This window comes from Nothoprocta perdicaria, unplaced genomic scaffold (genome assembly GCF_003342845.1).
Source record: "Nothoprocta perdicaria isolate Ctin4 unplaced genomic scaffold, notPer1 scaffold_379, whole genome shotgun sequence".
Lineage (NCBI taxonomy): Eukaryota > Metazoa > Chordata > Aves > Tinamiformes > Tinamidae > Nothoprocta > Nothoprocta perdicaria.
Genome location: NW_020455620.1, coordinates 373,669 through 390,721, shown reverse-complemented (window position 1 = coordinate 390,721; position 17,053 = coordinate 373,669). Strand labels below are relative to the sequence as shown.

The 17,053-nt window shown below is 39.0% G+C and overlaps 1 protein-coding gene across 1 annotated transcript in view; it reads right to left on the bottom strand.

The window, feature by feature from the left end:
• Positions 1-208: 208 nt before the first annotated feature.
• PTPN21 (protein tyrosine phosphatase, non-receptor type 21) overlaps positions 209-17,053 on the bottom strand; it is a 33,267-nt gene continuing 16,422 nt past the window's right edge. The window contains exons 7-18 of the mRNA XM_026044700.1: positions 16,889-16,977; positions 14,624-14,711; positions 13,854-13,933; positions 11,589-11,649; positions 11,072-11,156; positions 8,137-9,593; positions 6,457-6,594; positions 3,776-3,997; positions 3,174-3,302; positions 2,623-2,857; positions 1,952-2,112; positions 209-1,175 (exon numbers count right to left, since the gene is read on the bottom strand). Coding sequence (XP_025900485.1) covers positions 1,047-1,175; positions 1,952-2,112; positions 2,623-2,857; positions 3,174-3,302; positions 3,776-3,997; positions 6,457-6,594; positions 8,137-9,593; positions 11,072-11,156; positions 11,589-11,649; positions 13,854-13,933; positions 14,624-14,711; positions 16,889-16,977 — 2,874 coding nt within the window. The 3' untranslated portion in view covers positions 209-1,046. The remainder of the gene's footprint in view (positions 1,176-1,951; positions 2,113-2,622; positions 2,858-3,173; positions 3,303-3,775; positions 3,998-6,456; positions 6,595-8,136; positions 9,594-11,071; positions 11,157-11,588; positions 11,650-13,853; positions 13,934-14,623; positions 14,712-16,888; positions 16,978-17,053) is intronic.

The window sequence follows — 17,053 nt, the reverse complement described above, 5'->3', positions numbered from 1 at the left end:
GCCATATGAAACACTATATGATTATAGTTTCTATGTTTAACTACATAAATAACAGAGCAAAAAAAAAAAAAAAAAGTGCTTAAAACATTTGCATCCACTTTGATTTCAGCCAGTAAAATCAAACTGCTCTCTCTATATATGAATAATACTGAATATGTACTCTCTTTCATCCATTTGTCTCCAAGAAGCTTGCAGATAATTACAATATTCTTGCCCTGCTTTTTGCCTACAATTCAATGGGTAAACATGCCTCTCGCTCATATGGAAATTATCAACAGTTAACATGATCTTTCACTTGCCAATTCTATTACTTGGCACTCTATAACTATCAAGTTTCCCCTTGTATTTTCTCTACAGATTTTGAAGAGTTAGTTCAAAATTTATCAATCATTTCCTCTGAAAACACTATACTATTTAAAAATGGTATTTTTTCAAAATTAAAAAAAAAAGATGAATAAAAAAAATAACTGCCTGAACGTGACATCTTAAAATATCTAGGAACTGCTAATTCTGCTGAGTAAATCAGAGGAAACCAAAAGTTCATCTTAAAAAAAACACAGATGTATTGTTCTAAATATAAAATTGAAAGCAGAATGAAACTGCTTAAGACCTTGACATTCCCAAGGAGTAAGTTCCTCTCCCCATGTGCATCTACAGGTTTTAGCTTCTGCACACTTCATTCATTTTTAAAGTCTATATTACTCTTTTAAGTTAGTAAAATTACATCATCCACATCCGTTCTGCAAGATACTTATTTTGCCCAGAGTAACACTTCTCTACAGAAAGTGTACGAGTACTACACAACAGAGCAAGGAGCATCATTCCCTACTATCACTGCAGCTGAACATGGGAAGATTTTAGCCCAGCGAAGATCCTGCTTTGCAAGGACTGTTACACTGACTTGCATTTAACAGTCACATCCCAGTCCTGAAAGGTAACTGTGTGACTCGGCATAGGAAGCAAACGCCAGTAAGAGCAAGGCTGCCTGGACAACTGTAATTTTACTTCTGTAAACTCATGTGGCGTCCCTTAGGAAACGGCAGGGATTATATAAGCCTAGAGCTTTTGAGAAACTGAATGAGAACTCCATAGACGAAAGTGTACTGAGAAAGAGTCTGCACCATCATCATTCTCTGTTGCCTCAACATGTCCAGAACTCGTGGGATGTCCAGCATCTGGAGGAAGAGAACAAACCATTACACTGACTGGTAAGGAGATTGCTTTGTACTTTCACAGCAGGAACTGTAGGATAAAAGTAGTGATCTAAGGATAGACTAAGCATGGACTTAACCGCCCCACTAAGCACGTTCACTTCAACCTTCTCACCTGTGAGCCGTGCGTGACAGTGTTCAACCTGCCTGCCTCGTGGGGTACCTAACTCCTCACAAACCTAATGTTCCCAAAAGTCTGCCACAGGGTTGGGATAGGGACACAATGTGAACGCTTGGTTGGAGAGTCTCAGCTGACACATTTGTATTATGAATAATAAACTGTCCACTTCAGGCTAAAGGCTGATAGGACTAGATCTTATGTTACTAAACTACCACTTTGTCCTCTGCCAAGGCTGATACTGCATATACTACTATACTTAGAAACGAAATATTTAATAACAAGCACTGAGACTGTATTACATAGCATGCCCTTAAATATTAACTATCATGAAGTAATACAGAAAAAGCCAGGGCCAAAACCCTGAGATATGTACAAGTACCCCAGGACATACTTTTTCCATTCAGTCATACAACACTTTATAAAATCAAGAATACAAATGAACCTTTCAATACCCATTGTATAAGTGGGCAACTCTAAAAAATTATTAATTTGTACTGAATTACCAAAATTTCTTTCAACTCCAACCACGACACTCTTCCAATGGCTACATCCTTGTTAGGCAGGTAACGACTCGCCCACCCTCCCAAAACTTAGAACACCAGAAAGAAAAAGGAATTACCTCGTTGTGTTCCAAGCAGGCAATCATGATCTCTGACAGTATGACCACTCCTGTTCTCCCCACGCCTGCACTGCAGTGCACCAGCACGGGAGGGTTGCAGCTCTTGGGATCCGTGGTGCTGTTCGTGTGGCGTCGCACTGACTGGATCTCCTCCAGGTAGGCTGTTAGGTTCAACAGAAGAAGATAAATTCAGGATACAAAGCCATTTGAGCTCTGCTATGACCACTGTGTGATTATCAGAAAGATACAGTAGGAGGAACTCAACAAGTCACATCCTCTAGACGAAAATGACACAGTAAATAAATTACCTTACCCATCCCACCAAAAGTAATAGAAATCTTCAAATCATCTATCCTTTGTAACGTTTTGACAGCTTCCCAATCCCCCCAGAAAGGTGGTGTTCTTGATATTGCTGGCACCTATTGAGTGAGTAGTGTGGGATGTAATTACGTTTTAAACTATATGGCCTTTCAGTATATCGTATACATGGTTTTACACATAAACAGTTATATACTGACAAGTATATTCCCACCAAAAACACAATCCAGTATCCCTTGCTGGTGTGAAGAAAGTTTGTACAGCAGGCTGCCTGGCATACCCATCGGAAGCTAATTCCTGTATTGCAGCCATGCTGGGTCACACAAAAAAAACCAAACCCATTGGACACTTACAGAGAAATCCCTTCAAATCCTCAGGACAGCCGTGCTCTGGCCAGTCAGTATACTGCAGATGCCAAACAGTCCTCTCCTGTCCTGTGAGTAGGTGTTTGATCTTCAAGCCCGTGGTTGCATAGCAGCCTGAATCAGTACGGAATCGCGTCGTAATCTTAAATCTTCCATAGGTGACAGTGTTGTGTCTCGAGCCCAGGCGTGGCCAATATCTGAAGCTTTTTTCTCTCCCGCTCTCCTTAAAAGTAAAACACTGGTTTACTAGGAAACATGAAAATACACAGGCAACTAATGTTGTAACAAATATATTTCTCCTCCATTAAGTATTACTACAGTCTTACAGTTTCTCACCGAGTGAACCAACTTTCTAGTGGAAAGAGTTTGCAAATTTACACCAATCTGCTAAGAAAGGCAACACAGAACAGCGAAGAGGTCCCTATAAAATAATCTTCAATTGTTTTTCTTGTTTCAGTAAACATCTCTTCTTCCTGTAATGGATCAGGCCAAAATCCCCTAGAAGTTTCTGGGGAAGAGGTGGCTCAGCTTATACTCACTTCTTCTGCTGTGACCATGGCTATGATGGCAATCCCTTGTTCCCAGACCATCTGCCAGAAATCTTGACATGTGTTCTGCAAAGGGCCCTGTGTAGCAATGTAATCCCACTCGATGCCACCAACAGAGACCTAGAGAAAGATAGTAGATATATTAGAAGCTATCCTACTGCCTATCGTGAATCCAGCCTGGGAATAGAGAAGAGGATGAATAACGAGTCTGTCACTGCAGAAATGTCATAATCATGGTGAAGGATCCCAACTTGCTGGCATGCCAGCTGCCTTCTTAGCTTAGAAAGGGTGCCCTCGCTTAGTACCAATGCAGAGAGAGCAGGGCGAGGGAGAGAAAGTAGATCAATATAGAATACCTCTCTTATTTGGAAGCAAACCCAGAAACCCTCTCCAACAACTAACCCTCATTTTTTTCTAGGTAATGTAGGAAAACTAAGTTCTTCCTTTCCCTCAAATAAAATTCATCAGAAAAAAAAGAAAGAAAGGAGAGATTGGGAGGGATTCTCACTTTGCTGACAAAACCAGAATTGAAGGCCCAATCCCTTTTAAATTATATCAAGCAGAAAAGATTTCTCCAACAGTATTTCTCTCACCTTGATATGAGATGCATTGATGTAACCCGTGTTGTTTTCTTTGGTTGGGACTAGCTCCACTCTGGTGTCATCGTAAGGAAGGACGTCCTGGAAGCGGTTTCTCTCAGCATTTTCAGGGAGCCGAGCTATTGAGCACTCCCCATCTATTAGCCTCTTCTTCTGAATGCGCTCGTATTCTGTAAACACCATTCCCTGCTCCAGCCGTTGCTCCAGCAATTTACACTAAAAGAGAGAACAAAGATTACCACAGAAAGTCAAATACCAAGGTGTGTTTTAATACAGAATTCAAAAGGGATGAAATGCTTGTATTTTCTCCTATACACACGTTTTAATGCTTTTCCAGATATTAGTATTTTTTTTTGTAAATAGACCAGAATAAGTCAGAAGCAACTCTAACCAGAAAGGGTCTTGTTCATTTGAAATCTGCCTAAGAATCTTAAGATGTTTCACTAAGTCATGAAAAACACTGAAGGGGGAAACAAAAATCACAGAAAAGAAATATTTGGCCAAACAAGGTAACCATGCTGCACTATAAACATTGCCTCAAATGCCTTTAAACAAGAAACACTCATTAATCTTCCTGCTCAGTATAGCACACTGGATTACATCATTTGAAAAATCCCTTATTAAAAAAAAAAAAAAAAAAAAATCACTTCACTTGTAATCTAAACAAAAATGCAGATAACTTCCTGGTGAAGGTAGAGAAAAACTCTGTAATTCAAAACCGAAATGCTTAGCTCACTGAATGAATTAATCATTCACTGCAAATATTCCACATTTCCTTAGGGAGAAGATAATAAATACTGAAGACAGCAGCAAAACCTTCTTGGAACCTCCCACTACAGCTGAGTTATAAACCACCCCCCCCCCTTTTTTTTTTTTTTTTTTTTTTAACTAGAATAATTCAGTCTGCCCCAAAACAGATTTATTCTTTCAAAACGAGGTTCTTTCTAAATCATAAGACACTTCTGGAATTTCAGGACCTGCTTGCCAACAACAATTAGAGGAATAATATGTGAGATTTCAGCCAGAAAATTTCATCTATGTCACATGTCTCGAGCCGCTCAGAGCAACTGCTCTGTGGTATCAGACTAGAAAAGCATCGTGTCAAATAACTGTACTGCCAAAGGCTGCCCTGGACAGTGAAAAACCTCTGTTATATCTAACTTATCAATCAATACACTCATTAGGAAAACTGCTTTAGTGTCTTTAGGCCAAATTTCCCAGTATAAGGTGACAGCAACATGAAGCTGAGCAAAGAAATAGGCACTGAATCCACTTAAGTCTTCATCTTCTAAAAATACCTACTGTCTAGACTTTCTTTCATGTTGCGTGTCTGATTTGTTCTGTCCCTTCTCCAGTCTTAGGAATCACTCCCACTTTCTGATATACATTCTGCCTACATGAACTATTTGAGGAGACAGGGTAGAGGCACGTGTCTTTTTCCATAACTTGACATTACAGATTCTTCTTCTCTCTCAGCCCTTTGTGCAGAACTGTCTGAATAAGGATATGTCTAAATTCAATAGAAGTCAAACCAGGAAAATATGACGGCTGTAAGAGGAAATAACTAGTACTAAATGTAAAATTGTATCTCGATAATACCGTGTTACTTTCTGTTCCTTAGCATCCTCAAGGAGCATATATAGTTCAAAAGACCATTTCAGCACACTTTCAGCCATAAAATTACAGTCAAAATTCCCCCTTACGGGTTTAATTCCAAGATTTCAAGCTCCAAGACTGAATTTTTCTTTTTATGATTTTCAGCCAATTGTCTTGACAAGTTACTTGCAAACAGCAGCTAGTGAGACTGTGACTGTTACTTCTGGTTCTAACCCTACAAAACACCCAGGGACCTCAGCAAACTGAGCTGGAGGGCACTGCAGCTAAGGCTGCCTCCCCATGCCCATAACTGGACTCTGAAGTGATGATGACTGCCTGCAGAATCTACAATAGTCAGCACAGATCTCACTCGTCTAACTGCTCCCTGGGAAGATACATGATGACAGAATTGTTCTATACAGCCCTCTACAATCTGGATGTTCACTACATTTTGCACTTTCTTGCACTCAGAACAGAGACAGGCTGGGGTACGTTTGTACCCCAAGTATAAACAGGGAAGAGACAGGCTGGGGTATACCTTCCATCTCTCAAGTATCAATCCTCAGTTCTAGAATCTGGCATTGTCTCAGTGGTCTGAGACTGGTTAATGAGTTTAAAAGTTCAGCAGATAACACAAATTCCATCTACATTCTTAGGGGGTCCAATGGGGAAAAAGAAAACATAAATACAGTCTGAACAAGCTCTTGTCCTGGGGATGCAATACAACTGGTTAATTTGTTGTTAAAATTGCATGAACTACTAATCATTACAATCAAGTTTAGACCTTTCAGGCTGTAAAGATTCAGGCTATGTTAAAAGGGTAAGGTAAAGTGAACTGCTGTCATCTTAAACCTTAAAGAAAAATCTTTTGTCAAACTAAATATGTGTGTCAATTCCTTTGTAATCAAAAGTCTCATTTACAATTCTGCTTCTATGCTCAATGTTTAATTTACTTTGAATCTGTAGCATTTTAGAAGTCAATACAAAGCACCACCATTCACATGCAATTAATTTTTGAAAAGTTAATAATGCAATAATGTGATGAAAGAAAAATCAAGTATTAAAAAAATTCAACATACCCGTTCATCATTTGTTGCTCTGGTGGACTCCTCCTTCCCCTCGTCGGGCAGAGGCATTCTGCTCAGAGTCAGTCCATTCAGGGCAGCAAGCTTTAGAGGCCCTATTTTTTTGGCATCTGTTTTATTCTTTTTCATACCCTGAAGAAGAAAAGCTAAAACTTACAAATATTCTTAAATAGTTGATTAGGTTATAAAGCAGAACTCAGATGAGTTTGGTTTAGTAAAGGATACTTCTCTGACCTCTCCTGCAAACTAAACACAGCTTTGACCCTTTTCTTTGATTAGGGCTGCAGTGAGAGATTAGGGTGGTGGGGCTACATTCCTGCAAGGACACAGCACAAGTCTGTCTTCATTCCAGACAAGTTACTGAAACTGCACGAGAATGACGGATAATGCTCCCTGCAAGGCTAGGTCATAACTGAAGGTGTGAGGCCACAGCTCTGGGCAATTACCGTTCTTGAAAGAACTGGAATCACTAGGCAGCCCAAAACTATACATAAATAAAATGATTCTAGGCAGTTTTGCAAACTGAACCAGAAAATATTCTATTGAATATTTCCAATGAAAGCAGTTTGAAAGGTTGAAATGAATATTCACATGACTATCAGAAGGAAAAGACAGGGTTAGTGACATGGTAGCCCCATCAGCATTTCAGAATACTTTATATAGAGAACAAAACACAATACAACTATATCTAAATGTGAACACAAGTAGAAGGATATTACCATTTTTTCCTACATCCTCATAAGAAACAGGAAGAAGAAAGCTGTCCAGTTCTTGCAGAAAATTATTTAACAGTGCATGGTACCTCAAGCAAAGTTAACATCAATCAATTAAGTAATATATATAATAAATATAAACATAAAAAAAAAACCACCATCCCCCATCAGATCCCACAAAACATGGTCTTCCTTCAGTAGCACTCAGCATATTCCAGGAGCTACATAAGGTGAAAAAAAGTTGTACATGTTGCCAATGGAACCAAAACCGCAGGTCCAACGCAGGCCTTGATGTTTCTTTGAGGTGGGAGCTACAGGAAGGGCAAAACCTACTGTCCTTCCATTATATTCTTTTCAAGGAGTCATAGGAGGAGATAAAGGAAAGTGACAGCACAGAATAAAGGGAATGGGATAATAGCAGCTTGAAGGCAAGGGGTAAAAAAAGGAAAAGGTATGGGGAGGAGAAGAGATGGAGGAAAGCAAAGGAAAAAAAAAACCACAGGGAAAGAGAATCTATTATTTTAATGCGTCAGATTCCCCTCTTTGGTCAGAATAAGAACGTTAAAGGATTCAGCAACTCTCCATTTTTCAGTAAGGGAAGTTATAATATTAGAAATCTGTCAGTTTAATGAAAATAGTTGTTTTTGTCCGAGAAAATGATACATAAGGCAGAATGTGGAACCAGGGACTGACTTTAAAATATGTCACTGATGCAGAGAGTTGCTAGCCAGGTTAGCTCTACCAGACTGGGGAGGGTGCCCAGCTGGATCTGTGTCGAAGGATTACTGAAATAGAACTCAGAAGCGTCAGAAAAGGTGATAGAAGAGAACTAAGCAGAGTTAATGAGAAAAAACAGATCGTAATCCTTATGTTTTAAAAGCATCTCAGGCTGATTTTTAACTCACACAACCATAGAACAACCCGAAACAATCCAAAACAAGAAAAAGTAATGCCCACTTACACCTAGTGGGGGAAGGCCTTCCACGATGTTCTTCTTCCCAGACAAAAGGTCAGACACAGGGCGCTTCTTTACTGAATCTTTTCTTACTCTGTATCTCCCTGACGTTGTAAGGTCAGATTCCGACATAGATGGAGTAAGCAGTCCTTCCCCTCTTCTCTGTACCTGGCTTTCTACCAGTAAATGAACTGGGCTCATATCCTTCATTCTCTTTTCTGTCTCTGTAATATGTAATTTTGGGTCAAGAATATGCAAAGGTCCAGCAGATGAAGCCACAGAGCTATAGGGGTAGTTCAGCACAGAATCATGGGAATAACCACTCATAATGGTCGGAAGCTGGCCTTGATCTTCAGGGAGAGGCGACAAGCCTGTGCTAGCTTTGTTTTCTTCTTCAAATTCTTCCTCTTCTTCACTACTATGAATCAGCATAGTAGCATCTGAAAGGGTTTTCTTATGCTCACAGTTCATGCCTTCTTGCTCATTTTCTTTTTGTTTTGTCCTCTCTAACAGGATATTGGGCTGTGACCCTTCTGAGATAACTCTTGGAAGAGCCACATCTGCTGCAGACGCTGACATGGTCCTCTCTTTAATCCTTATGCCTTCAAAGCTGGGAGTCAAGCCTGCTATTTCAATACTGTTCCTCTTCTGCAGCTGGGCATGGCGTGCGGATGTTAGAGGCTCACTGACTTCCTGAAGAGAGTGTGCAACAGGCAGGCTGTCTTCCTGAAATGTCTGGACAGAATGGTGCACTCGGCGTGTGATGAGGTCCGGGTTGCTGCTGCTGATGTAGAGGTGGCGGGAGAGGTCCGGGGTGCTATTTGCGGGTCTTGGGTACGGAGGAGGAGGTCTATAGACTTGGGTCTTCATTATGTTTGGTGCTGGATAGTCTTGAGCCTGCAGTTGTACATTTGTCAGCTCAGGCACACTGACTGCACCAACAACTGGGCGTTTCTCAGCAGGGTAGGGATAGGGGGACTGGCTATGAAAACTGTAATTTAGGTTAAAGGGGTAATGATTAGACTGCGGGGAAGCAAAGTGAGCGTGTTCTCGTATTTCAGGTTGACTGTAAACTAAGGCATCTGGCCTGCTGTAAGCGTATGAATTGCTGATGTTAAGATTTCTCATTGAATGGCTTTGTCTGTCTGAATGTACCATTCCCCTGTTGAGCTGCCTCATTACAGTTTCATAGTCTGGGGTGGGCCGATAAGAAGGTGGTATCAGCGCACTGTGTCGATGCGACGGGACGTAATCGGTTCTGAGGACGTCGCTTCCAGTAATGCTGGGGTTGGAAGACATGGGCGATGGCTGCAGGTAATGCTGTGGATTATTCAGGGAATTTGTGCTATGGGCACTGTAGACACTGCCATTGCGGATTCGGCCGCTGTAGTCATGAGGAGCTCTGTCCAAGCTAGTCTGAGAATGACAGTAGTATCCGTTCTGGTTGCTCACAAAGAGGTTATCTGAAAATGAAGTTTAAGAACAATCATTATGTCCAAGACACAAAACCAAGAAAATAATCATTATTAACATGTAGCTCATCTCTCATTGAGATTTTCAAGATTTCAGTTATTTGGATCTATAAGAGAAGAAAAGCAGAGCTGCTTTCTTGTTGTTGTTGAAACCTAGGGGATTCGTACCAGAATAACCTATAATAATCATTTAGATTATGCAAACACCAAGGGGAAAATACTACTTCAGTTTAGAATAGTTTTCTTCAGGTCAGACTTGATAAGCTTCAGCCTAATTTAAATCAAATACAAATTAATCTTAAAACACTTCAGCTGAAAGAAAGAACATTCACACCAGAGTTTGCACTCATTTAATAAGATCAGCTTAAAAAGTAAGAAACAAAACAAGACTTGGGTCATAAGTGGATACAATACTATAAGATTCTTAAAAAAAAATGGAAACGTGGACAGTTTAAACAACCACCATATATTCTTCGCACATTAACATATAACCACTGTGATGGATAAAGAAAATGACCTCATAGTTTACACATCCAACATGCACTTAGCAGACGGTGGAGCCAATGAGGTTATCATTAATCTGCCAGGCTGCAGAGGAGAGTCAGTCAGTCACTGCTTTAGATTCCTTTAGTTACGTGGCACTTAAAAGTGATCGACATCATTACTATTCTTCTTGTAATGAATCTGCTGATAATAAATGATTCTTTTACTTGTGGGAAAACAAAATTGTTCAGAAGTAGGATTTTTGCAGTAGGAAGTGTGATAGTCATTGACCCTGCTTTGTGTGGGCTGTTCAGTACCCCAGTAACTGAGGCTACTTTGCATGGGATTAGATTAAGCTCTTTAGGGCAGCAACTTCATTAACTAAAGACACAATGTGTAACAATCAATTAGAGAGAAAATGCAGCCTTGACTCCACTGTGCAATTCTACAGATAACATTCCTTGAGAATTCTGATTATTTTTTCCTCATTTTTCCAAACAAATTTTTCTCTGACCTGCCTGTGGGCTCAGATATTCCTTGCAGCTATCAAGATCAATACTGACAAGGATCTCAGAATGCCATCAAGCACCAGTTTGATGCATAAAACTCAGACATCAGTCCATTTAAACACACACAGGAGGGACTGCTATCTGAAGTTACTGCAGATGCTATCCGTAATTATCACTTCTGTCTTATCAGATGCATCATCAGACTTTGCCTAGAGCAGGATCAAGAACTGCCATGAGTGATGCACTACAAACCAGTCCCACACTTAGCCTAAGAATTTAGTTCAGTTCAGAAGTTCAACTTCTACAAAAGGTAACGCAAATACACGCAATTTGTAGCTTTTACCTTTGAAAGTGGTATAGTGTGGTCTTAGTGTTCATGACAATAAAATCAAAAAGTTTGGCTGTTTGCAGTTTATAATTAGAACTATTTTAACAATTATTTAAGATTTAGAACTTTTCAACTCTGCTACTAATTACCTTGGGACGATGCATATGGTTCAGTATAATGACCATTATAATGCAGCTGAGGTGGTGGAGGCATCATATAAGGTTGAGGCTTGGGCTAAGAAAAAAGTATTTTATTATTAGTTAAAAAAAAAAGTGATTTGTTTTAAAAACAAAAGTCTTGAAGAATGCTCTACATAAACTTAGTCCTAAATTTAGTCCTAAACAACATGCAACACAAGTTTATCCCATGAAATCATGAAAGGAATAAAAAATAACCAAGACTGTACATTGTCATCTAGAAGAGTTTCTTAAGAGAAAGACTAATCTTAAACTCATAATAGAAGTGTTTCAAATATCTTGCATTGTATCTATTTTATTGCATTATTCACACATTGCAAAAGAGCCCTTTCCAAAAATTGAGAAGCTTCTCACATATAAGCTCCATCTTTTTCACTACTGATTTTATTTTACTGAAACAAACTAGTGTTTAATTCCAAGTCACTTTAGACGAAAAGAACACAAATATAAGACTATTTGATCTCCTTACCAAAGACATCCTGGAAGAAGACCGCCTTCTAACAGGATTCACTGTAACGGGCTGGGTTTGTCTACAAAAGAAATCATATGGTAAGAAACAGTTCTTACAACATCAAGATCTACTTCAGATCTAGAAAACTGCTCACAGTTTCAGTTAAAAGCAATCTGCATATCTTAGAGGCGGGTTCTGTGTTAAACAGTCCCCCTCAAGAGCCTCAAAAGGATAGAGCACTGTAGGTAAACCACCACTGAGCATGAGCAGAAACATAAAAACAAGATGAGAATACAGAATCACAGAACGGTTGAAGCTGGAAGGGACCTCTAGAGATCATCTAGCCCAACCCCCTGCTCCAGCAGGGACACCCAGAGCACGGGGCACAGGGTGGCATCCAGGTGGGTTTAGAAGATCTCCAGAGAAGGAGACTCCACAGCCTCCCTGGGCAGTCTGTTCCACTGCTCTGTCAGCATCACAGGAAAGTTCTTCCTCAAATACAGATGGAGCTTCTCGTGTTTCAATTTGTACCCATTACCCTTAGTTATTTCCAATAATTTAGTTATTACTTTGTCTCCTTTCTACAAGCACAAGAGGTAGATGGCCCTAAAACTATTCTTGTAGCATGGCAGAAAAAGCTGGGGACCAGATGCAAATTTGAACCCTAAGCAATATCTCATGCTCTAAGTCACTCATTCTATATTAAAATTATTTATGAAGGACCCATTGTATTTACAATGCTACAGAAAGGGCAAAGCATAACTATGCTGCAAAGTATTCTTATGTTCCAGCTATCAGCAGTAACCTGTTTTTTTTTTTGTTTGTTTGTTTGTTTGTTTGTTTTTTAAGCTTATCTCCAAGGTGGATTGTTCAGAAAGCTTGAACTCCTTTTTCCCCATCCCACACTGCACCTTGAAATAAGACAATGGTCAAAAGAGAGCAGAGTAATACAACTACAGGAACTGCCAGATTTCAGAGAGAAAGACGATTTTCCAGCTCACCCTTTGGGAAATGAAGGACGAGAAAGAATTGGAAAGCGTGGAAGGGAAAGAATGAGGGAAGGTTTCTGGGAGCCCTCCTCAGCTGGAGAGTCCGGGGAGTCACTAAAGACAAGGATGTACAGACAGAACTGAAACAGTCAGCTAATAAACAGAGAAAACTAACTAAAAAAGGTCCCAATTACCAACAGAGAAAAACCCATGAACTTTTTATAGGCATGCATAAGACAATTTTCAGTAGCAGGATTAGAAGACAGGGAATCTTATGATGGAGATAGATCAAAAAGGATTTTTAATGACTTTTCCTATTAAAACTGTTCTGCAGATGAAGAGTCAGGTTAAGAAATAGAAACTGGCATTCAATATTATTCAGAGAGCAATGAAAGAGTCCTACAAATACACCAATACTACCAATATTTCTCACTCCTCTCAAGAAAGGATCATGTTTAAGATAACAGGGCTACTTTGGAAGATAACTCTTCCAAAGCTGTGTTTGCAACAAACATCCTTTTGTACCAAGCCCTCCATAGGTACTTTACTGCTGACTTGCATACCAAGAGGTAGAATTCTACATTTGGGAATCCCACTTTTTTAAGACAGGATACTCACTAGGTCTCTTTCTCTGTTCTTTGACTCAAGTAACGTAACTAAAGGAAAGCCGCTACCAGTGGAGAAGAGTAGCTCAAATTCTAGCCCTTGATTTACAAGTTGGAGACCAGCCCATTCAAATCTAATTTCATGAATTGTATTAAATTTACATCGCTACTGCCACTGGTGCTACTTGAGCTATACAGATTCCGTGGATACCCAAAGGACCACATACCTCTGAGCTGTCAATCCAGCACATTTCAGGAGTGCTTCACATACCCTTCCCGTCCTTTGAAAGGCCTTCAGAGCGATCTTTAAGCAGTTCACTCCAACACAGGCCAAAATCCCAGTGATTTCGGTATCTCTCAAACATTCTAGCATTATTGGCCCCCAAAGCAACTGAAGTCTACTACAGCACTAGAGATTCAGCAGCAAAGGCCAAACACTTTCACTTACGTAAAGATTTAAGTTGAATATTGTTCTCTGTTAGGAGGCTGAACCCTTTTTAAACCATTTTTATGTAAGTTTTAGTAACTGGTGACAAATGTTCTCTCACAAAAAAAAAAAAAAAAAAATCGGAAAAAAAAGTTATTAGTTAGTATAAACCAAAAAGAAAAATGAAGATATTATAGAGGTCATATAAGATTTTGCTTCCTAATGGAAACTCCAAAGAATTCTGCTTGTGTCTGCTACTTACAGGCTGCATTTATTTAGTCTGTAAAATTTGTGCCTAGCCACACACATCCTCCACACATATTTTGCTGTTTCCATATCTTCCTGCCAAAAAAGAAGAAGAAAAAAAGCTATTAGGTAAAATACACATACCAATGAATTGCTCTCACAAAAGACATTGAAAGTGTAAAGATTAAATTATTATTAAATGATTTTAAAAATACAATTACATTATTATCAGCAAATTTTCCTTAAACCTACTTTTTGCAGACCTGATCTAGCCTAATGATTCTATTATATTTAAGTTTAAATTAGAAGCCTTTGCTGATGGCATTCTTATCAGCAAACTAGAGTATGTATATATACACACATACACACACACATACATACATAGAGAGAGATCCATCATGTCAGAAGACTGTCCAAAACTGCCTTGCTCACAAAGGCAACAAGTAGATGCTAGAAGATGATTCTGCAAAGTCCACAGTGGGCCATGCAGTGAAGCCCCAGGCTGAAATGTTATCTTTAAATATCACAAATTTAAAGGCTAAAAAAATACACATATAAGCAATTTCACCCAAATGGGTCAGAGTATTTAAAGCCTGCACAAAACCATCATTCACTGTAAAAGGTCAGATTTTTTATGCCTTCCCCTCTGAAGTGCCATCCCTAGAAAGGTAACCAAACACAGCTTTCCTGTTTCTGACTCATTCATACAGCTGGATATGGGGAAGGAAATTTACCCAACACGGTAAAGAAATTCAACAGAAAGGAAAAAAATAAACACCCACTCACAGTTTGGAACTGGATCGTCTCTTCTTTGTTTGCCAGCTCTAGTGCAAAAAAGGATTTGTTGTGGGACATGTTGGCAATATCATGCCACCTACAGACAAGAGAGAGAGAGACTGTGACTGGCAAGTCCTGGATTTTCAAGCTGCAGAAAACGCAGCTGAAGATCAGACCCATTGCCAAGAATAGTGATAAGAACAAAAACCAAAAAGCAAACAAACAAAAATCAATCCATCTGAAGAAGTTAAACACTGCAATTGCAGGCCATCACTTCCATATTAGTTGAATGACTGCTGAAAGGAAAATATAATATGCAAAATGCAAGTGATACCAAGTATAACAATGTGTCCTCCACTTCAAATTCATCTCACTGTTTTTTTTTCTTTTTATCAATCCAAGTGAATTTAACTTATATTAATAGCAATGTTGTGACTGCCTGAATGAAAGTAATGCATTCTAAAGGAAAAACATGTCTACATCAAACACAAAGCAGTTAAGGTATTATTAGCTATGTTTTCTAGAATTCTTACAGCTGATAAACAACGGAAAATTAGATTGTAAGGAATATGCCACATATTTATTCAACTTCCTTTTAAATTTAAAATTGTTTAATCTATTAATAACACATTAATAGAAACAAATTCTGTACCACTGGTTTATTAACTGGGTGCTCTGCAGAGCACACACACAGAGGAAAAAGCATGAACCACATACAGGACTTTTTCTGAAGGTATTTTTATGGTTTCTATTTTCATTATATCAATGTGCCTCATAGCTATTCACCATCATAGCTGTGAGACAGGGAATCATTAATCTCCCCATTTTGATGAATAGGAGAGACAAAAAAGCCAGCTTATGCTTTTCTGGATGCAATCAGGAATCTTTTGGAACGATCTGAAGCCTAATCCATCCACTGTAAATTGTACTAGTGGGTCATCTGCCTGTGCTATTTTTGGTTCTCAAATACCATGATAGACCTGGAACTGCCCACAGTGATACAGCAAATCATCTGTGCAGAAGGGCATTGGCATGTGAATGCTTTCTGATGCTCTCCAACTATGTGCAACTTATTTCTTATGTTGGAAATGGACAGCATCCACACTTTTTGTTGAGCCTCGGTACTAAATATTTCCAATACTTCTGATTTTAAGAATGAATTTTGTCTTTTAAATGCCTAAAAGCATAACAACAATTTAAAATGAGCCACATGAGAAGGGCGCTCACACTGCAAAAATGCAAGGGTGAGTTTCTCACAGATAAACAGCGCATATCAGCTTTCCTCATGCTTTGACTCGTGTGAAATTTGGAGACAGAGCTTCATTCAGCTTCCCCATGTGCTGCCAGACAACAGCCCTGCTGCTGCTTCATGCTGCAAGAGGCAGAGCAGGGACAGCTCCACACTAGGCGAAGACATATGTCATGTCATCGTGTGGTTCTCCTACCAGGAGAGACAGACCATATTTGCGGCAGGCAGAGAAAAGCTAATGAATTTTTAAGTCCTACTAATCAAAGCCACTAAGAGACAAGCACAGTTATCTCTCTCTATAGAAATTTACATGTTCCACCAACTGCTGGGCTTAGGTTTTTGACATTCTGTTCATAATCAGCCAAAAATTCAATTCTATGAGGTTAGAATTCACTGAAAGCCAAGCCTTCTTTGCCATAGTGGTAACTTTGGTCTACTGAGAGCCATTAAAAATGTTTTCATTTATAAATTTTCTACATTTATTCCAAATTCTGTTCACGGATGCCCACACAGTCCTTGAAATCAGTTGGAACTAGACCATTGCATATGAGGATTGTCAGGTAGGTTCTGGATATGCTTATGCTCACAATTTAACTAACATCAAGTGTCAGAACAATTAAAATAATGTAAGAATTCAAAATGACAACACAGTTCTTCATATTGCTCTCTATTTCATTTATACATATGTGAAAGTTAACTCGATTACTTTTACAAGTGAATTTTTCTAAGCAGTGATATGCACATTTCAGAACTTAACCTATTTGATATGCAAAGATGTGTTTCTTTTCTTTTTGATTTAATAACTGTTTTGCAATGGCATATGCATTGCACATGATCCCTTCGAATTATTGTGATTTGCAGGGATTCATCCTATAGCCGATACCTGGATAATTTACCACCATCTTCAATGTTCAAGATTATACCACTATCAAATGAACAAACACACATCATAAATATAAGCTTGTGAGGAATGTACATAAAACATTAGGCAAAATACTCAAAGATATTTTAAAAAAGAGCAATACCTAAACACAACAGGAGGCCGACCATTTTTGTGTTTCACGAAGATACCATCAAGACAGGCTCCAATGAATATATCACTTCCTTGGCTGTCCTGTAAGGATTTGTAAGAAAATACACAAATGCAAGAAAATTTCTTTGAGAAAAAAGTTGTATTAGAAGCAACTACT